Source organism: Scophthalmus maximus, chromosome 3 (assembly GCF_022379125.1).
Source record: "Scophthalmus maximus strain ysfricsl-2021 chromosome 3, ASM2237912v1, whole genome shotgun sequence".
Taxonomy (NCBI): domain Eukaryota; kingdom Metazoa; phylum Chordata; class Actinopteri; order Pleuronectiformes; family Scophthalmidae; genus Scophthalmus; species Scophthalmus maximus.
The window spans coordinates 21,955,835-21,982,485 of record NC_061517.1 but is presented as its reverse complement, the minus strand read 5'-3'; the positions used below and the strand labels follow the sequence as shown (position 1 = coordinate 21,982,485).

General features: G+C 42.8%; 1 protein-coding gene across 2 annotated transcripts; it reads left to right on the top strand.

Annotated features, from left to right (window-relative positions):
* The first annotated feature begins 510 nt into the window (after positions 1-510).
* si:rp71-17i16.5 (phosphatidylinositol 4,5-bisphosphate 3-kinase catalytic subunit gamma isoform) lies at positions 511-12,661 on the top strand. 2 transcript variants are annotated; one of them, XM_047331164.1, is made up of 13 exons: positions 511-626; positions 811-1,023; positions 2,392-3,539; positions 3,964-4,627; positions 5,467-5,532; positions 6,413-6,638; positions 7,408-7,502; positions 10,027-10,170; positions 10,258-10,348; positions 10,575-10,705; positions 10,903-11,014; positions 11,197-11,354; positions 11,995-12,661. In XM_047331164.1, the coding sequence occupies exons 2-13, from the start codon at positions 847-849 to the stop codon at positions 12,250-12,252; spliced, it is 3,270 nt and encodes a 1,089-aa protein (XP_047187120.1). In that variant the 5' UTR covers positions 511-626; positions 811-846; the 3' UTR covers positions 12,253-12,661. The 2 variants fall into 2 exon arrangements, with proteins under 2 accessions (XP_047187120.1, XP_035501529.1); XM_035645636.2 differs by having other exon boundaries at positions 553-1,023.
* The last annotated feature ends 13,990 nt before the right edge of the window (positions 12,662-26,651 follow it).

The following is a 26,651-nucleotide window of genomic DNA, read 5'->3' as shown; positions in this document are numbered from 1 at the left end:
ACACTCAAAAATCCCCACTGATACACTATGGCATGTGAAATGTCATTAACTTCCCCTGATCAGTGGTAAATTTAAGTTGAATCCACATTCCACTCTTCAGTGTTCTCATAGCAGAGCAAGCCAAACAACCCAAACAGGTTCAGTACATTTCTACAAGACACTGGGTACACACCCTTTCCATCTGTTTGAATTTGAGTTTACAGAAGTTCTCATTTTCCTTCCTGTTGTCATATGACAACATTTTTGAGAACATAAAAAGTGTTGGCTGGTAAACTAAGGGAAACACTTTATTTTATTCTGTATTGTATTGTATTTAAAGCAGAACTCTATCAAAGTACCTATACACCCAGTTTTTTTGTGAAACTTTACCAGGGGAAATGTTATCTCTATGTGTATCTCTGCTCTAATTTATAACCTCTGAGTACAAAAACGGAACAAGGAAGTCAACCTTTTTACAGTGTCGGTAAATGCTTTGTTAGTATTTATTTCTGTGCTGGTGTTTGAGAACAGGTATGAAAGAATGAGGAAGTCCTGTACAATCACAAAAAGAGAAGTCTGTGTCACACAGTCACACAGGTACAGACTGGCATGGACCTCGACCTCAAAGCAGCACCAGTCTTCGCAAGGTGTGTTTAGAGACTTCTAGAGAATTTGCATTGTTGGTGCGCTGTCTACAATGCCACCTTTACAACCTGAGAGTCAATCTGCAGAGATAGATTTTATACGCACTTAAATACATCTGCACTAAGTTTTAACTTCAGGTTTTGCTCTCTTGCAATATAAATGGACTTTGGATTGTTCCTGAATCAGTCTGACAGTCTACATGCTGTGGACGCTCCATCAGAGATGTTGACACTAAGCTCCTCTGAGAACAATCTGAAGTTTATCTGTGAGTTTAAGCCTGGGTCTGGTCCACTACCAGGCAGTGATGATTGCAATGCCGATATGGATTGCAAGTCAGTGTCAGTCATCATCCCCGCACAGTGCAGCATCTACCAACTGCGGCTACGCATCTGTATGCAGGTAGGCACACCCACATTTGATGATCTGTTGGTCAAATGTGTATTTAAAATTTTTGATTATGTTTTTAAAAAATATATATATATATATATATATCTATTCATAGCTGGTTTTTGCAACTAAGTACATTCTAAAGCACTGTATGGATAAAAAAAGAAAATAAAGAATAGACAGGGTCAGGAAAAGTCTTATTAATGTTTGTGGTAGTCGGTCCACCACTTTGTGGCAAGCTTGTCTTAACATGTTATGTATAAAGTCAAAAATAGGATGGTTCCAGACTGTATCCAGAAGCTGTTTCAGATTAGAGAGCAAATATGACCTAAGGGGAATGTGCATGTTTACTAAGATTGACACAAATGTAAAACAAATATGTATATCAGCAAAAGGAGTAAACATATGGAACTTTTTAGATGAGGAAATTAAAATGTGTAACATGCTACAAAGATTTAAATAAAAATAAAAGTGAGGGTATATGAATGGGAATGTATTTTGTTTTGTTGTCTTCCGCAAGTAATATGAGTGTTAATATGTAATACTGTATGTATATTCAGAAACTAATAATAATTAAAATAATAATTAATAATAATAAATTAATAATATTGATACGATCCTGAGGGACCTAAGAACAACATAGATAAAATATAATGTAAAAGGGGTAAGTGTAACAAGCAAATGCTTCAACCTACACCCTAAGGTATTCAGTATTGAGTATAAAAGTGGTTAAGACGACACTGTTTTTGTTTTTTTTACTATTTATGTTATGTTTGTAATCGAAATAAACTAAACTAAACTAAACATTTGGATGGATTGTCTCAAAATTTGGTAGAGCGTATTATGACGTATATGTTCTTTTTAAAGAACGCAAACCTCTTGCTGTAGTTATGTATATGGCTGCTAGAGGTCAGCGGTGGACGTGGTAAGTCCGTTAAGTTTGTGTATGTAATCGGATTTGCTTATATTCTGTAAAGTAATCATGCTGATTCTCTGCCATATCACCCTAACCCTAACCGTCACCCTTACCTATACCGGCTCTTAAACTATTCATCGGTATACAGTAGCAAACAGAGGCCAAATATGCTCTGAGGCGGAAAAAAGCATTTGTGGTGTACCTCTTGTCACCGGTAGAGGTGCTATTTTAGGACATGGTCAATATGGTTGTTTTTATCACTTATGAAATTGTTTGTCGTATGAGTTGAAGGGCTTGTTTGTTATTTAGCAAAGCATCTTTATGCTATGGTGCACTGCAGTACACTATCTCTATGCTATTTCAAGTTACAACTTTCCAGAGCTCCTAACATGAATGTAAACCCTTGGTCGTGTATCAAGATATTATCCAGCTACAATAATCAACATTTGTCTCTTTGCCTGCAGGCCCAGGAAAAAAACTGCCATCCAGATCCACTTACAATACTTGACCCAGAGAGATACACTCTGCTATATGCCAGGGGGGATGACTGGTATGAGGCCTACGATGACTGTCAGGTTATCAGGACATTAGACATTCCATGGTCACGTGATGACACTGGCCGCTTGTCAGCACAGATAGTGGTTAAACCTTTGGTGGCAATTGATTCAGAGGAGAAGAAGAAACAGCAGCAGTGTCTGGCTTACCTGATTGGACACAACCTGGAGAAAGAAGCATCCGACAGACTTGGTGAGCTCACATTTACCCGCAGGAAACTGTCATCTCCAAGAAGGCAAGAGCTAAAAAATCGGGATGACAAGTTGTATGCCACAGAGCCATGGGTAACATGTGCCCCCATTCCGACTGACCTGCAGGACAGACTAAACAGGAAGCTTCCTGTCACCCTCCATTACATGAACAAGATCAGCTTCAGCATTCAGGTTGATTTTGGTGCAACGCCAGATGTTCTCCTGAAAATTTTCAGAAGAGTGTTGGCAGACCAGGGGCTTGATGATGACACATCTGATAGTCTGGTGTTAAAAGTCTCAGGGAGGGAGGAATTTCTATCTGGAGATTACCCCCTCAGCGATTTCCACTGGGTTCGACAGTGCTTGAAGACCAACCAAGACCTCCACCTCTCTGTGGTACCTGAGTCACAGCTTGTTGAGGAGACTGTCCAGTTTGTGGACTGGCCGCTTGTTGATGGTTTCAGTGGCCAGTTCAGCTCCCATTGTGATCTGTGCCTTGACGGGAAAGATTTGGATGACATCTTCATGATATCCTTGTGGGACTGCAACAGAAAACTCAGAGTCAAATTGCTTGGCTTTGACATCCCAAATCCTCCAAGCAAATGCCCTCAGGCCGTTTATGTTGAAGCCTCTATACTTTATGGCAAAAAGCTTCTCTCTTCAGTGTCCTCTGTTCCCAAGGCGTTTGCAGATGAAGTGCTGTGGAATGAATGGCTAGAATTTGATGTTCTCCTCAGGGATCTGCCACGTGGAGCTAAGCTGGGTTTCACCATCAATGCAAGTGCTGGTGACATCTCCCCAGTTACCAAAGACTCAGGGGAAGGGAAGGTGCTCTACTTTGTTAATCTTCTCCTCATAGATCACAGGTCAGTTTTTTGTATCAAGAAAGACAAGACAGTGTTAAATGTAAAAAAGGCAAACCAAGATAAAAAAAAATGTTCCCAGGAGCTGATGAGAGCAACTTCTTAATTGAATTTCTCACAGAATTTATACTTTTACTTTATTATGCTTAAGGTTAGGGTCAGCCAAGAAGTTATGGTCGAGGTTAAGTCTCTGGGAAATTAATGTACTGTAAGTAAATGCAATGTCCTTGGGAGTCATGGAAACCTGTATGTATGTGTGTGTGTGTGTGTGTGTGTGTGTGTGTGTATGTGTGTTTGTGCGTGTTTTCCCTCATTTATTCATACAGCAACATAAGAGTGCTCTTTAAGAACAATTTAGGATTTGGTGAGTTTTTATTTTCTCAAGTTGTGCGTTCTTTGTCATCAAGGATCTTGTTCATCCCTGCAGGTCTGTCCTCAGCCAGGGCTCCCACACCCTGTACATGTGGACCTACCCTGATCAGGAGGAAGAAGCCATCACCTACCAGGCAGACAAACTGTCCTCTGCTACTAACCCAGACGTAACTGACTCCATGGCTATCAGCTTCCTTCTAGACCGCTACAGTTTCCCTGTGGTTCTGCCAAATAGCCTTAATACCCCTGAAAGTTATGGCAGTCCCACCTCCAGCCTCTCCCCAACTAAATCAACTGCCTTCTCTCATGAATCGTCTTCCTCACACTTTTCACCCAGTTCCACTCCGTCCAGCACAGATTCTTCCTCTCTGCATGTGAACTCACCTCAGGGCCCCTCAACTGACACTGTGGTTCTCAGATCTCCATCCTCAGCTTCCAGCACCAACACACCTTGCCTAAAAAGGTTCCGGGAGGAGAGCGTCCGCTATGCCTCCAACCTACCCCACTACCTGCGCAATGTTGATTGGATGAAACGCAGGGTGGTTAAGGATATTCACTGGCTACTGGAAAACTGGGATCCTGGGGATCTGGATGTTACGGTGGCCCTGGAGCTGTTAAGCATGGACTTTGCTGACGAGAGGGTCAGGGGACTTGCAGTCCAGAGATTGGAAAGCCTGTCCAATGATGATGTTTTGAAGTATTTGCTACAGCTTGTGCAGGTCACATCAATTACAAAAACAAATTGACATATGTTTGTAGAACTGTGAGGAAACACTCTCAATATAATGCAAACCTATGCAAAACCATTGCAAAAACCCACACCAATTACATCAAATATTTGTAAAGATTTATATTCACCCCTATAATAACTAAATTTAATAACAAAGGGAATTTACAATGAACACAGTGGCTGATTTACCACTTGCAATTCTGAGAAATTATCTTATTAATATTTTTCAAAACAAATTGTAGATCCTTCGAGGGAAACAAAAGTGGGCTTACATTACACTTTGTAATGTAGTTGAAAACACTTTTCTTTTTAAAAGTAAATTAAAGCATATTATTCAAAACAGTGGATCCTGAATTTCAAACAAAGGTAAACAAATTAAATTTTGCCAGCTAAAGAAATGTCAACTGTCATATTTCGTCAGCTGTAGCTGACTGGAGACACTTCTCTTTGTAAGGTCTCTTATTAAAAAGAGAACCGTGTTAAAGTTTTAAATGTTCATATAGAGTCAATGCAGCAACCTGAGCGGTTAATGAGCCATAGAGGACACAGAAATTGAAAAACATGCATTGTTGTATATATCAGTGTAGCCAGTTAGACCTCTTAATATAGTATGTAGGATAAGGAAAAATGTAAGCACAGACTGTTTAACCCACCTTTTCGTAGTTTGAATAATTCTTTTTCGCCCAAAGGACTTAGGTGTCTGTGTAGATATGTTGGGAGGTTAAGACTGTAAATTGGTGTCATTAGGGCCCGAGCGCCGATCAGCAGGAGGCTGGCCAAGGCCTTCTTGTTACTCATTGTTTTTCTTTGTTCCATTTATTCATACAGACTCTTAAAGTGGAACCTTACCATGACAGCTTCCTTGCTCGGTACCTCATCCAAAGAGCTCTACGGGTGAGTCACACCGCATCTTTTTTTAGAATTTAACATATAATGCCAATCTGAAGTCATTTAAGGTCATTTTCCTTATATCCCCCAATTCCTCATTCCTGTATAAAAGATTGTGGATGAAATTTAACGTGAATTGTGAAACCTAATCCTAACCCAAAGAGCCTTTCCATTTTTTTTTGCCATTTCCCTTCACTTTCAATAATATTTCGAGTAATTTATTCACTGCAGGTCTCTATTTTTGGGGTGAAAGGGTTTCTCAAGTACAATTTCTCTTTCATTGAAGGCTTTGTGTCTCAAATGGTACGCGCTCCCTGTAGCTGTTCATTTCAATAAATTTTATTTTCACTGACTTACATGCTGAGAAGAATCTGGAGACCTGGGTTTAGGATAGAATGAGTCTTTACTCACAGGAAGTGAATCCAGATGAGGCAACCTAAACAGGCAAGAAGGAGAGATAGTCCAAAAACACAACCAAAGTTCATACACTGGAAAACAACACTTTATGCTGGAATGCATGCACATGAGGGTGATATGTCAATCTGGCAGTGGAGCAAAGGCAAGGCGGACTATTAAAAGGGGTTTCTTGGTTTGAAAAGCAGGGACAGGAATCGATTCAGGTGACAGGTGTGTGATGGTAAAGTGACCAGGAACTGCATGGACAGAAAATATCAGTAATTTTCAAAATAAAAGAGAAAGTAGATATTACAGAAACTTTACATGATTAAAATGCATACATTTACTAATTACTTTTAATCCTCTGTAAAGATTCATGTTTCCTCTAATATTTGAAATTTATCGTATTGTGTGTCATTGACTCACACAATAGTGAGCAAAGGTGGGAAAGTTTGATCAAAAATGACCTCCCTCACATCTTTCACTGCAGAGCAAGAGAATTGGCCACTTCTTCTTCTGGTATGTCCGCAGTGAGGTGGCTGGCTGTCCGTACTTCCGCCAACGCATGGCGGTGATTCTGGAGGCCTACCTGCTGGGCTGCGGCCAGGCCATGATCGACAGCTTCACCCAGCAGGTCCAAGCTGTGGAGGCCCTGCAGGAGGTTGCCATAATGATTAAAAACCTCTTCCCTGACAAGACTGACCTCCTGCCTACAGGTGGGACACAAATAAGAAAGGCATTGTCATTAATTAGTGTACAATATTTATACATTCACACAAGGGTAGAATAAACTCAAAAGCTGTTTTGCAGCGGTTTCACACCAGGGCTGATTTGGTGTTAGTGACCAGTCATTTCGTTGTGTGTTTAGGGTTGGGAGGTCTGCCAGTTTAGGAGTGGATGGATTTAATTCAGCTTCCAAATCAAGCTGCTCTCTTTTCCTCCTAAGCTGTTGCTCCTGCTTTTCCACACAATTATCTACCTTTAGAGCTACAAGCGCAGCTCTATCTGTTTCAGCTTGTGGCACTGGATTTCTTACTGTCGCTACTCCTTTGATTTGAGTGTGCACTGTCCACATTGGAAATGCTTTTTAAAAAAAGTAATTTTGTTAGATTTATGTAGGCATTTTGCCTCATCACATACATTGATTAGTTCTTAAAGAGCAAATTTCCCCCACCACCATTTTGCAATTAACCATGCACGGATTAAGTTATTCTGTTTTTTTAGCTTAGCTTTCTTACCATCGAACCTGAGTGCTCCCGCACACTCAACCACCCTTTTTTCCCAACTTGTGTTAAAACACCTGCAGTAACACCACTTGTCTAGCAACTTCTATGAAAGCCCCGTTATTAGTTCCATCTCATTAATGAGCTGTCTGTCAAAAACCTTTTATGTGGCATGTGCTCTTATTTGAGAAACAGTTTGTTGCATCAGTGAACTAATTTCCTAATTGTGTCCTGTATATATGTCTTTTTTCTGTGGTTTTAGCCCCAATCAGGCTTCAAGAGCTTCTTAGAAACTGTAATCTGCCAAATGAATTCCTGCTGCCCTTTGACCCCCGCATCAAAGTTGGAGTGATCCTGGTAAGCTTAGTCAATCTTCTGTTTGTATGCAAATTTAAATTTTTAATACTATCCTTAGCACATTTAGTTTTCTGTGTAAGTTCCATACTAATGTGAACATAAAAATGCTAACTTCTTCTGCAGCAAAATGATAACGGATTATAGCTACTAACAACACACTACATAGTGAAGTTATATTATAATTAACATGAATATAAAACTTTGAAACTATGAAGCCTTGCTGGATGTGTGGCAGTGACTGTTTTTTCTCTCTTTCTCTATCTATCACCCAGTTCCTTATCTCTCATGTTCAGTTCTTCTCTGTATGACCCTTCTCTTCCTCTCATTTCTCAGTCTCTCTGTGAGTTACTGTCCATTAGTTGTTGTTTTTTCATCTTTTCTGGGCCTGAGACACAGTGGGACAATTAGAACTTCTATTTTAGTACCGTGTGATTCAAATTTAGGATGGCTCAATAAACTGAGGCTCAACAAATCACACCTGCTTGAGCATCTGGTTTGCAGAGCCCTGTTTAACATACAGCACTATTCTTCATATTATAATATTATTGATAACTTAGCTGTGAGTGAAGATAGCAGCCGCAGCAGCAGCCGCCAAGCATAGTGAACGCAGTTTAGCTAACTTTCTGGATTTTATGAAATGCTTCAGCAGTACCTCTGCTAATGCTAACATGCTGATGCTAGCTAGGTTCTGTATAATGTTAAGCCTCTTCACCATCTTAGTTTAGAAAGTTAGCATTTGCTAATTAGCGCTAAACACAAAGAACAGCTGAGGCTGGAGGGAAAAGTCATGAGCTTTTTTAGGCGTTTAGTCATAAACCAAAGTATTCGTCAAAATGAAGTGTCACCAAAGTCATTAGACTTCCTTCAAAGTTCATCACGGATATCAATTTACTGGTGGTGGTGATGAAAAAAGTCAGATTATCACGACTGTCAATGTGACCTTCAGTGTTTCATCGCAACCCTTGTTATAGTTTAAGTCAAAAACAGCCTGCCTCATCAGGCTCTGAAACAACTGAAAGTGTCCCAACCTTGACAGAAACCTTTTGTGGACCTAATCACTAGTACTATAACGCACGGGGGTTGGAAGCAAAAAACCTTTTGGATGGGTCCTCCCCGAGAGTAGATGCCATTTCCTGTATTGTGGTGCCTTCATTAAAGGGCCCATATTATGCCCCCTTTTACACAAGTTACATTGGTTTTCAGGTGTGTGCACTACATGTCTTTGCCATTCCATGTCAAAACACCTCAAGGATCAAGCCACACAGCCCCCTCCTCTTTCTGTAGAAACAGCCCTGTGAGACTACGGTCGATTCCAGCGCTTTCCTGCTCACTCCTCGCCCCCCTCCCTTCGTGTACCGCAAAGCTCTGCCTCGCCCCTCCCTGGGTCTGCTGCGCAACTACGGCACAAACACGACGTAGAGACCCGGGAGGCACAGCCAACACGTTCTCCATAATTACACACAGAGCACAAGGGGCTGGGCGATAGAACGTTAACGATATCCCGGCCAGCGCCGCGAGTCTAGCTACGCCGGCCGGTTGCGAGTCTAGCTTGGCCATGCCCGCGGTTGTCGTTCGCTTGCGGGGAGAAAATTATGGCGTAGATGCGATCTGTTTTTCCGCACAGCAAGGGGGGAGGTGCTGCTCAGGTTGGGGGCGTGGTCGCCCCAGTAGCAGGAGTCAACTTACGTCACTTGACGCCCGGGCTGTGAATGAATCGTGTACAGACCGTCTGCACGATCAACCCAAACCACGAATCAACGACTCATTTTCTTTTCATTCTCCGTGGGCTGGCAGACACCCCAATTAACAAAATATACGTGGAGGCAGGCTGAAAAGGTGCCCGGAGCATAATATGGGCCCTTTAAGTGTAACAGAGGCCAGCCAGTCGATTGGTGTGCAGTGTCACTGCATCTCTGGCTCAGGCATTTAGCTCTTTTGATAACGTATCCATCTCTCATGCCGGAGTTCGACTCACCGTCATTTCCTAAGAAATTGCTTTTATAGCCCAAAACAATTACCACATACCTGGCATGGTTTCCCCAAAATTAACACAACAGCGTGTAATATTATGACTTTAAAAGCAACAGGCGAACAAATTATGAACATTCATCAACATGCCAAGCTTCTGTAGTGACAGTATGTGAGCACAGCCAGACCCACCTGAGAACCATAAATTCATACGGTGCTCTGTGTAGTCTGCTGCTGCTGCCTCAGTTCAAGAGCTGCCTGTGTGTCTCGGGGCAGCTGGCGGGATTGGGGAAAACGTGGTATGGAGTTTAATTTATTGGGGCATCCCACAAGCAGAATGGATTTGACTGACGGTGCTCTGAAAGTATACCACCGAGTGAAGAGACAGATGCGCTGAATTAGATGGTGGGTAAAAGTGGATGGGTCCACTATTATTGGTCTTAAAAAGTGGGTGGGTCTTGTCCCACCCACGTACAATGGGTCCTATGCCCATGCTAAGACGTAAAAGATCACTCGCACAAAAAAAAACAGTTCTCTTTGTATGCCTGTTGTCCAGCTGGACAAATGCAAGGTGATGGCCTCTAAGAAGAAGCCTCTGTGGCTGGAGTTCTCTCCCATGCCGTCCCCCACCTCTGCTACACCTGTTGGGATAATCTTCAAAGAAGGGGACGACCTCAGACAGGACATGCTGGTCATTCAGGTGAGGGAGATTTACCCCTCTTACATAAATATTGGAGTTTAGTTTTTGGGTTAACTGACTCCTAATTAAGTGTATCTTCCTGTTTAGACATTGATGGTGATGGACTCTATATGGCAGGAGAAATCTCTGGACCTCAACCTTGTTCCATATGGTTGCATCTCCACTGGACACAACATAGGTACACAAAAAGAATGGCAAATTGGGCCTGGAAATAACTCAGAGATTAAAAAAGACCAAAGTGGAATCAACACACTTAATGTACAAGTTGTACATTAGTAGTTGTAACATAGTTTGCAAATAATCTGGTGCTTCTTTTCTAGCATCCAGGACACAACCAGTATTTTTATGTAAACTATGAGTTTACATGAACTCATAGTGAATTTAATGAAGTTTCTGCTCAACAGGTATGATTGAGATTGTGAGAGATGCAGCGACCATCGCTGCAGTGCAGAGGACCCACAGAGGAAGCGCTGGCGCTTTCAGAAACGATGCTGTGTTTGAGTGGCTCAAGTCCAAGTGTCCACTCCAGGAAATTGTAAGTCATAAGAAAAACATGGAGGAGATTCAAAACCAGGGCTTGTACAAGATTTGGACACAAAATGAACTGCTAATATCAGATTAATCATATTGGTCTGTGCCATGATTTCAGGAGAGCCAACCAGTAGATATCGATTCTTTTATTTGATATGTTTCATCATGTCAGTGGACTGCTGTCATCTCATTTGATTACAGCACTACACGACTGTGGAGAGGTTTGTGAAGTCCTGCGCCGGATACTGTGTGGCCACTTATGTGCTGGGTATCGGAGATCGACACAATGACAACATCATGATCACTGACCAGGGTAGGCATCACACGTCCCTCTTCAAATCACACTGACACATTGATGTCATGTTGGCTTAGTAAAACCATCTGCATTTGTGTAAGTGCAAAGACTGGCTCTTTCAGTCCTTTCCTGAACAATATGACAGACAGATAATGTTTTGTTATCAACTTTCATGCTGTTGTATTTCCTGGGCCTTTTAGGGAACTTGTTTCACATCGACTTTGGTCACATCCTGGGGAACAGGAAGCACTTCCTTGGTGTGAACAGGGAGCGCGTACCATTCGTCCTCACACCTGACTTCCTGTATGTCATGGGCAGGGTCAGAGGTCGCAACAGCCTCTATTTTCAACGGTTCAGGGTAAGAGTACCTGATTGTGTGTTTGTGAAGGTGTGATTGTCTTTGTGAGTTGTTTTTTTTTGTCAAGAGTGGAAGAATACAAAATATCAGGCTTTGGATTCACAGACAATACTGGTTAGTTGGATCAGTTCAGTGTTGGTTTTGGTCTTTTCATGAGATTTTGTTGACAAATAATAAATTTGACAAAAAAATAAAATTGACAAGATTTTATTCATAACCCTCTAAATAAGTAATAAGTTCTCTGCTTAAATGATTGAGTCTTGAACTTTGATGTCAGCTAAGGGAAGCCATATGTCTTTCTGTTTGAGGAGGATTCTTTATCTTTTTATTAACCTGTGATGATCAGATGGAGACAGTTTGTCAGAAACCTTAAAACAACCTCTTTAACCCCCCAAAAAGCCCCAAACTTTTTTTCCCCCACAAACATTCATAACCTATATTGCATCAATCAGAATACCATTGAATGTGCATTAGTGGGTTAGGGTTAGAAGTGAATCAGCTGTGCATATATATGGGTATTTATGTGTAAAATATGTGAAAAATATAACTGATACCATGTCTTCCTTTTTTTCCCCTCCTACCCATTCGCTTGTGTTTGTTTTCCCGGCTTTCTCTTGCCTGGCCCACGTACGCCTATTAGGACACTTGCACCCAGGCATACCTCTCCCTGCGCTCCCATTCTCGTCTGCTGGTCACCCTGTTCTCCCTCATGCTGCTGACCGGCATCCCAGAGCTGAGCGCTGCAGAGGACATGCGATACCTGCGGGAGGCGCTCCAGGAGGAACAGGGTGAGGCAGCAGCCAGGGAGCATTTCCTCCAGCAGATCGCTGAGTGTGAGCAGCTTGGCTGGACTGTGCAGGCCAACTGGTGGATCCACATGGTGGCAGGCATCAAATGAGTGTTTTGTTTCTGCTGTGCTACCGCTCTGGGGAAGGTGAAAGGGATGCTCAAATGTCTACATGCATCACTGACTTTTTTTCACTGTTTGATTTCTAAGTGTTTCTGTTAGTTTTAAGCTTTTGTTTAGCAAGGAAGCATTGTTTTTATAGGCATTTGGCAACAACTATGCTTTGTCCTTTCCATCACGTGAGAAAATTGGCAAGTTCAAATAAATAACTGGGACCTGGGGGAGATGGAAAATGGTGTCATGGTAACCAATAACAATTGACATTTGTCAAGTAGTAAAAAGATGTAATGTGCAACTAGTTTTGACAGGCAGGCTCCTGCCTTGTTAACATGAGCAGCAAAAACAATGTAACCAGCACATGCATTTAGACTGACATTAAAGACCCCCTTCAGTCAAAAAAGTGTTTTTCTTCTGTTTATGTCCTTGAAAATGTCTGACATTGACTATAGGAACTTGTATCTGAGCACATGTCGCAATAGAGGTGTTCTCACGTTCCTGTCCTGGAGGAGGAGCTTTCTGAAATTTGAAATTCAAACGAATCCTGGCAAGCTAGATTTTATACGTCAGAAATAAAGAAAACCAACCGCTGTCGAATGAACAGTTGTAGGCAATAGGGTGTTGCTGGTGCGGTTTAACCGGAACAGCGCGCTCTTTTAACCCTTTAACCGCAGCTCCGTCTAGATCAGGCGTCTCGGTGTCAACCCTCTCCTCTCCTCCAGTCCAAGCATCGCACCTCGCCGGCCTGTTCCGAGGGCTTGACGGACCTGATGTCGGTGTGCTCACGGACGCATTACAGCACAGCACAGCAGCAGCCGTCTTTAACATTCTATTTGTAGGATTTAGTGGCATCTAGTGGCCCCTGTAAATCGGAAACCAAACAAATGGCTTGGGTCGTGCCACACAACACTGTGAGTGCAGTTTGTAAACATCACGGGTCAATACCTTAAAAGACCTGGGGCCTGTTCCAGGAAGAATGTTTTGCTAAAACTCTGAGTATTTGAACCCTGAAAAGAGGGAAACTCTGGGTTTTCTGTTCCAGAAAGCGGGTGAACTTAAACTGTAGGTCAGTTACCATGGTAACTGACGCTGTGAACCTAACCTGTTTGCTGGCAGGTTTTCTTGAAAAAAACGCTGAGTTTCACCTTAACTCCTCCCTTTTCCTGATCCTGATCTAGCTGTCAAAAAATTAAGTCTCCTTTCCTCGTCAACCCGATCGATATGGAAGCACAATTAATTCAGTCACCTCACGTCAGAGAGGATGTTCAGACCCGATGCTCTCATTCCCTGTCGAGTACTTATTGGAACTTTACCGTTTCTCTCAAATCTATCACATATATGAACAATATTCTCCAACCTTATTTCAGCATTATAATATCGCAGACATGCTCTGACCAGATCAAAGCCCTTTTTTTCGAATGGGAGATTTCTGTACAACAAGTTAAAATAGCCACTGATTTTTTCTCTGTTTAACATGTGGAATCTGATTAAAACCATATGCCATATACCATAACCTATCTGCAATATATTCTTATAATTCATTTTCAGCTGCAGCCACGTCATTCTTGTGCCAGTGGGATTGAAGCCAAATTAAAAATAATGAAATAACATCAGACTTTTTTAAGACGTGAGCAACAAGAATCGAACCCTTGCCACTTGCGCATCAGACAGCATCACTAACCATCATACCAGCATCTTAGACAAGATATTTGTGGCGAAAATATCAGACCGTTTTAAATCATTTGATTATTTTATTCAGTAGGGAGATACGTCGACTCGGGCAGTTCTGTCTCCCACACCAACTGTCTCTCCTCAGCTGTGATTCTCCTCTTTCTCAGAATGATCTTATTTTCTCCATAAACACAAAGGTGTATCGCCAACTCTAACGGCGTGATGTAGGAGGACCTTGTTTTCGCCTCGGTTGCCATGGTGACTCGTAGTATCGGAGCTCCATTGATGATAGCTTTTTATATTCGGCGGGTACACGCGTAAATCATAGTTGATCTAACTAACTCAGAACTACTTTTATGGAACCTTAAACTCTGAGTTTCCCATCTCAGAGTAGATCAAGTCAGAGTTCAGGTTTAGGTTCAAAGTTGTTTAAACCTGCTTCCTGGAATGGGCTCCGATACTAAGAGTTACCATGGCAACCGGCGAAAAAACAAGGTCCTCCTACGTCACGCTGTTGGAGTTGGAGATACGACTTCATGTTTATGGAGAAAATAAGATCATTCTGAGAAAGAGGAGCATCACAGCTGCAGCTGATGAGGAGAGACAGTTGGTGTTGGAGACAGTAACTGCCCGAGTCGACGTATAAGACTGAATCAAGTAATGAAATAACTTAAAATGATCTGACATTTTCTCCACAAATGTCTTGTCTAAGATGCTGGTATAATGGTTAGTGATGCTGTCTGCTGCGCAGGAACCCATGGTTTGATTCTTGTTGCACACGTCTGAAAAACGTGCAATGTTATTTAATTATTTTAAATTTAGGTTTCAATCCCACTAGCACAAAAATAACGTGGCTGCAGCTGAAAATTAATTATAAGAACATAGTGCAGATAGGTAAGGCATATGGTTTTAATCAGATTCCACATGTCAAACAAAGAAAATATCAGTGGCTATTTTAACTTGTTGTGCTATTTTAACTCCTGTTCGAAAAAAATCTAAGGACACTTTGATCTGGTCCGACGCGACTGAATTAATTGTGCTTCCATATTGATCAGGTTAACGACGAAAGGAGACGTAATTTTCGGACAGCTAGATCAGGCTCAGGAAATGGGAGGAGTTAAGGAGAAACTCAGCGTTAAGTTCACTCGCTTTCTGGAATGGAAAACCCAGAATTTCCCTCTTTTCAGGGTTAAAATACTCAGAGTTTTAGCAAAATCTGCTTTCTGGAGTAGGCCCCTGCTAGCTGTTGTCGCTTTAACTCCGCAATTTTTGGCCTAGTGGTAAGTGTGTCTGTCTCCCATACAAGAGTTTGCGGGTTGTCTGCCGTGGTGAAAATACACATTTTTGAAGATGAATTACAAAGAAACGCAGTGGCTCCGTCCAATATGTTTCAGTGTGTTTTACCACCGTGTGACATCAGATGATTCATATGCAACAGTAACTTACATGATGACGTGCGTCTCTTCTCGGTCATATTCATACTCTTCTACTTTTATTTCGGGTGAAACCGTTTACGTTTGTGCATGGTGTGTCACATTAAATATCGCTGCCGTAATGAATTGTGGGGCATCTATATCTCCTTTCCTTCCACATAGAAAAGTCCACTGTAATAATAATAATAATAACAAATTTCATTTATAGAGCACTTTTCATTGCTAAAAGCAATCTCAACGTGCTACAGAGTAGAAACAAGATAAAAGAAGGTTTAAAAAGAAAAAACATCGGTGGAAGAAAAAGTACAAAAATTTAGGGGAATGCTTGTTTAAAAAGAAAGGTTTTCAGGCCCTTCTTGAAAGAGAGAGTGCTTTGTGGAGCCCTCACGTGGTGATTCGGGAACGGAGGTTGGGTGAGGAGTTTTGTGGTGAGACTACATCTTTCAGGTAGGGAGAGGCATTGCCATGGATGCACTGATAGGTGAGTAGGGAGATTTTGTAATCAATCCTGAAAGAGACAGGAAGCCGGTGGATTGAGTGAAGGACGGGTGTGATGTGGTCATATTTTCGTATCCTCATCAGGATCCTAGCGGCACTGTTTTGGAGGTATAGAAGCTTTTGAATGCTCTTGCCAGGAGTCCCGATGAGGAGAGCATTGCAGTAATCCAGCCTTGAGGAGACAAAGGCGTGGGCAAGGTTTTCGGCATCTGACAGACAGAGTGTGGGACGGAGTTTGGCAATGATCCTGAGGTGATAGAAGGAGGTCTTGCACAGATGTTTAATGTGGGTGTCAAATGTAAGATGAGGGTCAAATTTTACACCCAGGTTGGTGACTGTTGATGACAGGGGTATATTTTGACCAGAGAAGGTGATTTGGGTTATGGAGGATGACTGGACTGTACCCTATGCTAAAGGAGATAAGAAAGGAAGCATTGAACCTCCTTTCTCATGCATTTAGAGAATCCTTACAGCTCTTATCATGGCTGCCGATCAAATACTTCCGGGTCACTTCAAGATTTAGGAAACTTCCTTAGCCAATTTGACAATTTGACCCCCCCCCCGAGAAACACAGGGGCAGGGAACTGGTAGGTCCTAACAGTACCCCCCTCTAAAGGGAGCCTCTTGGAGACCCACAGGGTTTATCAGGATGAGCCCTATGAAAGTTTCTGATCATGTCAGCATCCAGAATGCGGGACCTCTCCTCTGGGCCATAACTCTCCCAGACGATGAGATATTGAAAACCTCTCCCACGATGCCGTACATCCAATATCTTGTGTACTGTGTAGGCCGGGTGGTCATCAGTGAGCGGGGGGGGATAGGAGGGGGAATGGTCGGAGGGCTGAGCGGACTGGACAAGACTGGTCTGATTTGTGAAACATGAAAAGTGGGATGATTTTCTCATGTTCTTGGGGAGCTTGAGATGGATAGCAGAGGGTTAATAATCATTTCAATGGGTAACGGACCAATAAAGCGAGGGGAAAGCTTTCTGGATTCTGTGATTAGTGGAATGTTTTTGGAAGAAAGCCAAACTGACTGACCTGGAGTGAACTGGGGAGCTGATCTCCTGCGGCGGTTAGCAGAGCGTTGGTTAACTGCAGATGTCCCGAGGAGAGCCAACCGTGTGTCCTTCCAGAATTTGTGGCAGCGGCGAACGGGATGTTGAACGGGATGTTGAACCAAGGGAATCGCCAGCTCAACCTCCTCCACCGGAAACAGGGATGGCTGATAGCCTAACGATGCTTCGAAAGGAGAGGGACCAGTAGCAGAACATGTAAGGGAGTTGTGTGAGTACTCAACCCAGGCGAGGTGAGAGCTCCAGGAGAGGGGTTCTTCTGAGCCATGCAGCGTAACGCGGCCTCTAGGTCCTGGTTAGCTCTTTCGGTTTGACCGTTTGACTGAAGATGAAAACCAGAGGTTAGCACCAAGGGAGTTGCAAAATGTCTTCCAAACCCAAGGTCAGAAATGATGTCGGAGGGGATCCCATGTAGGCGAACAACATGTTCCATGAGGAGGTTCGCAGTCTCCATGGCAGAGGGGAGCTTGGGCAGCTTTGGAAAATCTCGACTATGGTGAGTATGGCAGTATTACCAATTGATGGGGGCAGACCAGTGATGAAATCCAAGGCAATGTAGGACCAGGGCCGACTGGGGGCCTCTGATGCAGACAGTGCAGGCCAAAACAAAATCCTATTTGTCAGACTCCATAGACGGCCACCAGAAAGAACATTTGAGGAGGGACAAGGTGCGATTGATGACTGGATGACTGGCGAAGCGGGACTCGTGGGACCACTTCAAAACCTGAGAGCATACGGGATCAGGGAAAAATAGACGGTTAGGAGGGCCATTACCTGGATCCGGGTACTGTTGTTGGGCCTTCATGACTGCATTCCTTATACCCCAGGAAAGAGCCCCCACCGCTCAACTGGAAGGAAGGATGGTGTCAACAGGAGGTCAACATGAGCTGAAGACAGGGCATCTGGTTTTATATTTATAGTGGAGAAGGTTAACAGTGTCAGAGGTCTGAGAGAGAATAGCTCCAACGCCAGTGTCTGAAGCATCCACTTCTACCACAAAAATTCTTGTGGGATCAGGTTGAGTCGGAATTGGAGCCGAGGTAAACAAAATTTTGAGCTACAGAAATGCCTTATGGGCTTCAGGGGACCAATGAAACTGAATGTTAGTGGATGCGAGTCTGGTGAGAGGTGCAACTACCTTGCTGTAGTCATGGATGAAGCACATAGGAGTTCAAAAAACCCAAAACTTCTGCAACTCCTTCCTGGTAGTTGGAACCGGTCAATCTACCACGGCCCGGATCTTCTCAGGGTCTGCTTCCAATTCCCCCTGTCGGATGATGTATCCCTGAAATTTACTTTTTCTCCTGATGGAACACGCACTTCTCCTCCTTGACGAATAGCCGATTCTCCAGCAGCCGCTGAAGGAACTGACGGACGTGGGTCTGATGCTCATGTATGTTCTGGGAATAAAATCGAAATATCATCCAGGTACCGTAATTTTCGGACTATAAGCCGCGCCTTTTTCCCCCATTTTTCGACCCTGCGCCTTATATAACGGTGTGGCTAATCTATGGATTTTTACAGCTAACGGCCACTAGGGGACCTCCTAAATCTAACAGGTTACAGTCCACCAACTTTAACTCTACGGGCTCTATGACCGGTCCGCAGTCCACGGTTAAAGCAGCGAAAAGCAACTTTCGCTCAAGTTTGCGAGTGGATCCTGATAGCGTGGAGGAGTGTCAAAACATCCACGATCACCAACGGGTTCCGAAAGGCTGGACTGCTGCGTGATGAAGAGGAGGACGCCGCCACAGGCTCAGCTGAGGCCCTTCAGAGGCTGTTCGATTCCGACAGTGACGAAGAGGAGTTCGTTGGTTTTGAGAGCGACAACGAAGGAGAGAGGAGAGTGGCTGACGAAGCCACCCTGAGCCTGTTCGTTTCCGACACTGAAGATGAAGACTTTGGTGGTTTAAGTACGTTATGCAAATATGCAACTTGTTTGTTGAAATGTTAATAAATGGGAGCTTCCTCAAGCAGCCATCTCTTTCCTGACAATCCCCCCAATTAAAACACCTGCGGCTTATAGTCCAGTGCGGCTTATAGATGTACAAATCATTAAATTTAGCTGCTGCGGCTTAAACTCAGGTGCGCCTTATAGTGCGGAAAAAACGGTAGACGAAAACAAACCGGTTAAGGAAGTCACACAACACGTCTTTAACTAGAGCCTGGAAGACTGCAGGGGTATTGGTTAATCCGAATGGCATTACTAGATATTCTATTACTATTATAAGTGTCCCAGTGGTGTGTTTAACACTGTCTTCCACTCGTCTCCTTAACCGATGCGGACAAGATGGTAGGCGTTTCTTAGTCCAGTTTCGAGAACACTGTCCCCCCCGGTGAAAGAGCTCAAAAGCAGAGTTTACGAGAGGTAAGGGGTATTTGTTTTTAACAGTAATGCTATTCAGTCCATGAAAGTCAATGCAGGGCCGGAGGGTCTGGTCCTTTTTTATCCACAAAAAAGAAGCCTACACCGAGTGGGGAAGATGAGGGACGAATAATACCTGCCGCCAGGGAGTCCGTGATGTACTTCTCCATCGTCTCCCTTTCAGGGCATGACAGACTGTGGAGCAGGCTACTAGGCAGTGGGGCACCAGGGAGGAGGTCGCTGACACAGTCATACAGTCCGGGGGGGGGGGGGGGGGGGGGGGGGGGGGGGGTGAGAGAGCCCTCTCCTTGTTGAAGACCTAATGCAAGTCATGATACACCTCAGGGACTGTAGACAGATCAGGGGTGACTATGGGAGCAGAACAGGGGGAAACAGCAACAGGAGACAGGGCAGATTTTCCTACCGCTCCATCCTAGAAGTCTCCCTCGTTTCAAGTCAATGTTGTGATTATGGGAGCGGAGGACCAAAGGAGAAGATGGAGCTGATATTACCTTGAACTGTATTTCTTCCAGATGATTACCAGATATGACATGTGTGACTGAGTTGGTCTTCTCTGTCACTGGTCATTTTACTGCCGTCCAGGGTGTAGGCAGTGAGGGTTTCCTCCAGAGCTTCCAGAATAATTGCTGGACTGTATGGCTAGATCTCTTTTTAGAAAGCTGTCCTCTGCACCTGAGTGGATGAGAGCCGGCACAGAGAGACAATTTACACAAAAGGGTGGCTGGGACAGATAAGTCCACTGAAGAGCCCCTTCTTTTGGGTCAGCAGGGGTTCATAGTGGTCAGTTCGTTCTGTTAAGCTTCGATTATAAAAGCAACATAGGACTGAACCCTTAATGCAGACACAAATCAGACCGGAGACAAAGCTGAGTTATACTGAGTCTTTCACTGGTTAATCAACGTCACAGGTTTAAATGGCAAAGGTACTGTTGGGATCCGGGGAAAGGGAAATCCAGCGGGCAGAAGATGGAAGGGTCTATGAGCCAGAGGGATCCGAGAGTGGGGGAAACCAGAGCGGAGGAAGTGGCTGGACATGGCAGGCAGTGAGGCTAGAGGTGATCTCCTGGCAGAGGAGAGAAAGGTCAAAAATGGATAACAGGACAGACTGGAGCACAAACTAGACAGTAAGAGGACTGGATCGAGCCGTAGCGTTTAACACATGAGGTTATGGAACGAACTGACGAAGACTGAAGAGAAGGACCTGGTATTTAAACAGGAGCAGGCGAGTAGTGGCAATCCTCAAGGCGAGCTGCAGGTGAGTAGGTGAAGTGGCGGCAGAAAGTAGGTCAGCCACACCCAGCCAAGGAACACACACACACACACACACACACACACACAGACAAACACTAACAACACAGACAAACACTAACAACACAGTGAAACACAGAGGCAGGGGACTGGTAGATCCTAACATGTAGACTTCAGATAGTTCCCGGAAGTTCTTGCCGTTATTATTCAAGGCGAGAGAACTGCGATTTATGGTAAATAGTAGTCAAGAAATGTATTGATTTACAACATAGCAGACCGACATGCCTATGTAGTTACTCTATGTAGTAAGTCAATACGTTTTTTTAAACAATTTTATTTATTACAAATTTATTTGGATTAAAAAACAAACAAACGATAAAGCAAACATAAAGCAATAGAAACTGTCAAACAGTTGGTTTATATGTTCGAAAAGGGATGAGGAGTAAAATTTATTTAGTCTCACCTTCTCCCTACTGCTAAATAAACAGCTTCATTATATGTAAATTAATTAAACCTTTATTAATATTAATAATATATTAATCCTTATTAATGCTTAATTGGCACAATTTTGATAATGTAACCGAGCGTTTATTGCTACGCCTGTACTGAATCATTTATACTAAATAACAACACGGAGACGTCGTATGAACCAGAGTGAACGAAGACGGAAAAACTTTATTTATCACCGTCAAACACAATACAGCTCCCTTCTTCCGTTCTGCCCTTCACAATAAAAGCCCAACCTAAAATCACAGCATTTTGCTGAGGCAACTCAAAAACAGATTCCAAATAAAAAGAAAACGTGAATGTGGCTTAGGAAGACAACATCATTGGAAAAGTAGATTTAAATATAGGTATTTATCAACTGATAACCAGGAATAATTTGATTTGACCAGATTCCAAATAAGGGGCTGCATGTTGGCGTAGTGGCTGGCACCTTCGCCTCACAGCAAGAAGGCTCTGGGTTCGAAAACCGGTTCAACCAGGATTCGAACAGCCTTTCTGTGTGGAGTTTGCATGTTCTCCCCGTGTATGCGTGGGTTCTCTCCGGGTTCTCCGGCTTCCTCCCACAGTCCAAAGACTTGCAGAATGGGGTCAGGTTCATTGGAGACTCTAAATTGTCCGTAGGTGTGAATGTGAGAGTGAATGGTTGTCCGTCTCTGTGTGTGGCCCTGCGATAGGCTGGCGACCTGTCCAGGGTGAACCCCGCCTCTCGCCCAATGTCAGCTGGGATTGGCTCCAGCCCCCCCACCGACCCTCAAATGGATAAAGCGGTAGACGATGAATGATGAATGATGAGATTCCAAATAAAATGTAATGTAACGTAAATAAAATAGTGAGTACGCTGTGAGGGCGCAGATTAAAAACAGGCCTGTTTGCGCCATAGGCTGCAGCCTGGAGCCTCCCGTCTCTTCAAAATAAAAGCTCTCAAGTAGTTTGGTCCGCTACTTCTTCGTACTAATCATGCTAATGAATAAAATAGGGCTGCAGCCGGGTTGGCTGAAAGTTTGTCACATCCTAAGTGCGCCCAAACACTCGACTTCAACAACGAAGCGGCTGGCTGAATTTCTTGCTGCTCCAATTGGCATTTTATAGAGTCAAACTAAGAGCTGGCGTTAGCAGTGACTGACTAGGCAGTAGCTTGCTGCAGCGGTGTTTTGGCGTTACGTACGAGCAATGGGCGTGTTGTGCCGTGACGTAGGGTAATGGGCGTGTCGTGCCAAGGGCGTGTCGTGCCGTAGGCGTGTTCTGCCGTGTGGCTGCGGCTGCAGATATACCTACTTGTCCACAGGTGCCAGTGATGAGCCGCGCCTGATTGAGAGCACACACACACACACACACACACACACACACACACACACACGGAGGAGGTGCAGGAGGGAGGGTTTATCCACCAAATATTCCACCAAAATTTAGGTAAAACAAAACAAATGGTTGCCATTTTGATTTTGAAAGATTTGTCAACATTCACAAATTATTTTATGGCACTTACATTTAAATAAATAATTTGCTATACATGGTGTCAAGTGTTTCTAATTTCTTTCTACACCAAACAGGCGTTTGAACGCGAGAATATGAAGCACTGACGGTTGGAGTTGTAGCACCGGCAAGAACTCCCATCTACTTTCAACCATTGTAGAGAGGGAGAGAGAAAAAGAAAGAGAGAGAGAGAGCTTGAAAACATCTGCCCTCCCCCTCTGTTTAATGAACTTAACATTATAGGCTTTACTTTTAACCTAAATTGGGTTTCTGCTGGACTACACATATAGCCTCAATTTCACCTACTTAACCAAAATAGGTCCTTACCAAGTGCATAATATCAAATAAAAAAAAAAAGGGAAATTATTATGAATTTCCTTGTTCGGAATCTTAAGTGCCAACTCTAGAATATAAAGGACTAATTAAAGTTATCAAGTCAGGGGTCACACACCCACACATTTAGAATCACACTGTCCTTTTTCTTCTAAGACCAATTTGTAGGTTTTACATGAGGTGTCCTTACAAGAGGACTTGCACATCCATCTGTCAGAAGTAGATGGTGTTAATAATGTCATTAGTCCTCAGATTACTATAAGGTATGTATAAGAGATTCAACTGCAGTAGATGTCATGGCAAATGTCACCTTGCCTTGTGATGCCAGAGCATGAGCTTCAAAAGTTTGTGTCTCATTACCATAACTTTATCCATCCGTTATCCGTACACACTGGACAGTTCACCAGTCCATCACAGCTCACCATGGTAACAGTTTATGTTTTCTTATATTTCTTACATTTTGTTACAAGCTTGCATAAACAGGTTTTTCATTATTTTGTCTTTGGTCATTACTTTTGGGGGGAGTACATCTTTTTTTCTTCTTCTTGGGCCCCTCATTCTGTCAGTCGCACATCCGCTGGGGATTTTCCCCCATTACACATTTCCAAAGATGGAATACAAAAAGCATTTTAAAGGTTACTGTGCCCAGTGTGTTTTTACAGGGTTGAATCATGCAGGATTAACATGGAAAACACATTGAAAAATATGTATTCATTACCAAGGTTGGAATTGAAATAAAAACAATTATATAAGTGGTGAAGTTAGTTTTATGTCCAACTGTGGTGAAATGCTGTCGCCTTGGGTTGAATTGCTGTTGTGTTCTGGTGAATTGCTGTTGTGTTGTGGTGAATCGGTCGTGTTGTGGTGAATTGCTGTCATGTGTGATTTGCTTTTGTGTTGTGGTGAATCGATGTTGTGTTGTGGTGAATTGCTGTCATGTGTGATTTGCTGTTGTGTTGTGGTGAATCGATGTTGTGTTGTGGTGAATTGCTGTTGTGTTGTGTGAATTGCTGTTGTGGTGATTTGCTGTCGTGGTTTGCACTTCAGGGCCACCGTAGGTTAGAGACTAGAAATAAAAAAAGATGAAGGCATGTACCATACAAATATTTTTTTTTGTGTGTGCCACCAAAAAAATGTGTTTTTGGTTCAGCCCAATCTCTGTTAATCAAAAACAAACCAAATGGTGCAGACTGTACCTGACAACACTGCGAGTGCAGTTTGTAAACATCACTCATCAACACCTTAAGAGGCATGTTAGAGGGTGGTGCTACAGCATCAAGGTTTTGACCTAGTGGTAAGCGCATCAGTTTCCCATACCCGAGATCGCAGGTTTGCGGCCTGGCCAGATCACTAAAACCACAACAACAAAGAGAGAAACAAGGTTTCTCCAAAATCGCTTACTGCCCCTTTAAGATGCAACCCTGTTTAGGGTTATGGTGAGGTGAGTGGATGTCAGGTAGGGTATCACACCGGGGTGAATTCATTTTCAAAGGACATTCGTCAATTTGTCGTGGCTGTTATCGTCATTAGCTCCGCATCAGAAAATTGGATTGCTCCCAGTTTTGGGATATGTTTGAGAGGTCATTCAGGAAGCTGTTTCACGGATTTGATAAAATCAAAATCACCAAAGTTGATGGTGATTGTGTAGAGCATGGGTGGAGATTGCAAGGCATTGAATATCTCCCCAGTGTGCATGTCACTATAGGCGTTGTCAGGGACGACCCATTTCAATCTTCAATAACTTTTTGGGTTTTAGACATAGGAATGTCAAACCACTGCCATTATACAGAATGACAGCCATTTAATATTTTTACACCTGAAAGTAAGATTTTTTTTTTTTATTTTAAATGAAAGGTTTGCGTTTTCAATAGCTTACTCATTAATGGATTTATTGACATCAAACCACCATGTGTCTGTGACATCCTCTCACAACTTTCACAGCTGTTAGTTTGTGAAAAAAGGCCTGAGCAAACCCTTTAGCCTCCTTATCGGTAAGCATTTTGCTTTAACATGCATATTTCAAAGTTTGCATTTTCAGTTGTGAAATACTAAATGGCTGTCATGCAGTATAATGGTAGTGGTTTGACACATCTTCCTGAATGAGGAAGATGTGTCAAACCACTAACATATCCCAAAAACTGGGACATTTCAAGATTTAGACAGTGAGCTAATGAAGATAAAAAACGCAAAAACGGACAAATATCAAATATATTGTCAAATACAAGTTTCAACTTGCTGAAAGCCCATTCACCCCCAGAAACAAACATGAAATCTTTTAATTCCTGGCTTTCCAGGCCTCCCCTGGCCCTGGGTAGTCTGTCCCCCCTTTCCCCCCAGTGCTACGCCCGTGGACACATCATCAGTTGTGCTCTTCAGCGTCATCAGGTGTTTCAGACTTTTATCAGAAGACACCCTCAGCTGAGCCAGGCCCACCGCAGGCTGATCAGACCTTGGCGTTTGTCTCATGGTTGGCTTCTCTGTGGTCACCTGGGAGACCAAATGGGCCACAGCCAGCAACTGCTCCTTTCTGCCGTGTTGGCCAGAGCTTTAACTGCTTTCCTCCCCTGGTGAAAAATTTGTATGCTAAATATATGAGTATACTTAAAGTCAGACTAATCACCAGTATACTTCAAGTATGCTAAAGATTATTTAACTTAAAGTTTGCTAATTTGGAACAACTCATTTTGTACTACGTACATTTTAGTTGTATTTAAATTGTATAATAGCCCAATTTTAAGTGTACTTAGTGTACTTTTATGTGCTAAAGTGGAACAACTTTAAGCATATTTAGTACTTTTAAGTATGTAGCTGTGTATGTATTAATAAACGTGCTTGAATAGTGGAAATAAAGTGTACTTTATAGTATACCTGTTTTAAGTACATTAGTAATTTATTGCAAGATTATTATTAGTGTACAAGCAATATATCATTAATATATTATTATTTTAGTTATTATACATTAAACTTTTTATTATTTTGCTATACTACTTTGTACATTACACAAAAAACATTTCAAGTGTACCTGAATTACATATGGGAATATTTTTCCTAGTGTGGACTGCATTGTTTTCAAATCTATTAATAATTACATAAACACCATCACACTTGGAGAGAACATTTATATGAAATCAGTAACTGAACACACACGCGCACGCACGCACGCACGCACACAAGATCGGTTCAATCCTAGGAATGCCCTCTTCGGACCTGTTACTATGCTGCCAGCCAAGGGATACTGTATATAACAGAAGAGAGATAGACAGAGGCAAATAAATTTATATATACAAGAAAGCAGGCATACTTCACATGGCCTGTCTTGAGAACATCCACACACCCTCTGTGGGTGAAAACCATAATTTACATGACTGTGTGAGACACATGTAACCTATCAAGTCAGATAACAATAACGTTATCTGTATCATTGAAAGCTAAATTATAAATTTACTTGCCATTCTCTAAATTGAGGGTAGACCTGAGTCTTGATAAGAGTCATGGCCTTGAAACTGTCAAGAATAAGATAATAAAGCAGTGAAAAATAAAGAATTTGTGTCAGAGAGTTCACAGAAATCAACAAGGAAATAAGTATTTGAAATTCTGCATAATTAGGGGCATGGATACTTGATTGACAGGTGACGCCGCTGTTTGTTAGCCGCTTGGTGGTAGCTAGCCGCTGGCAGCGCTAGGTGTCACCTTAGCTAATCCCCGGTCATTGAACGTGACTTCTTGACTGCGGTGACGGAGGCTTGTGGAGAACATTTCCAGCTACTACA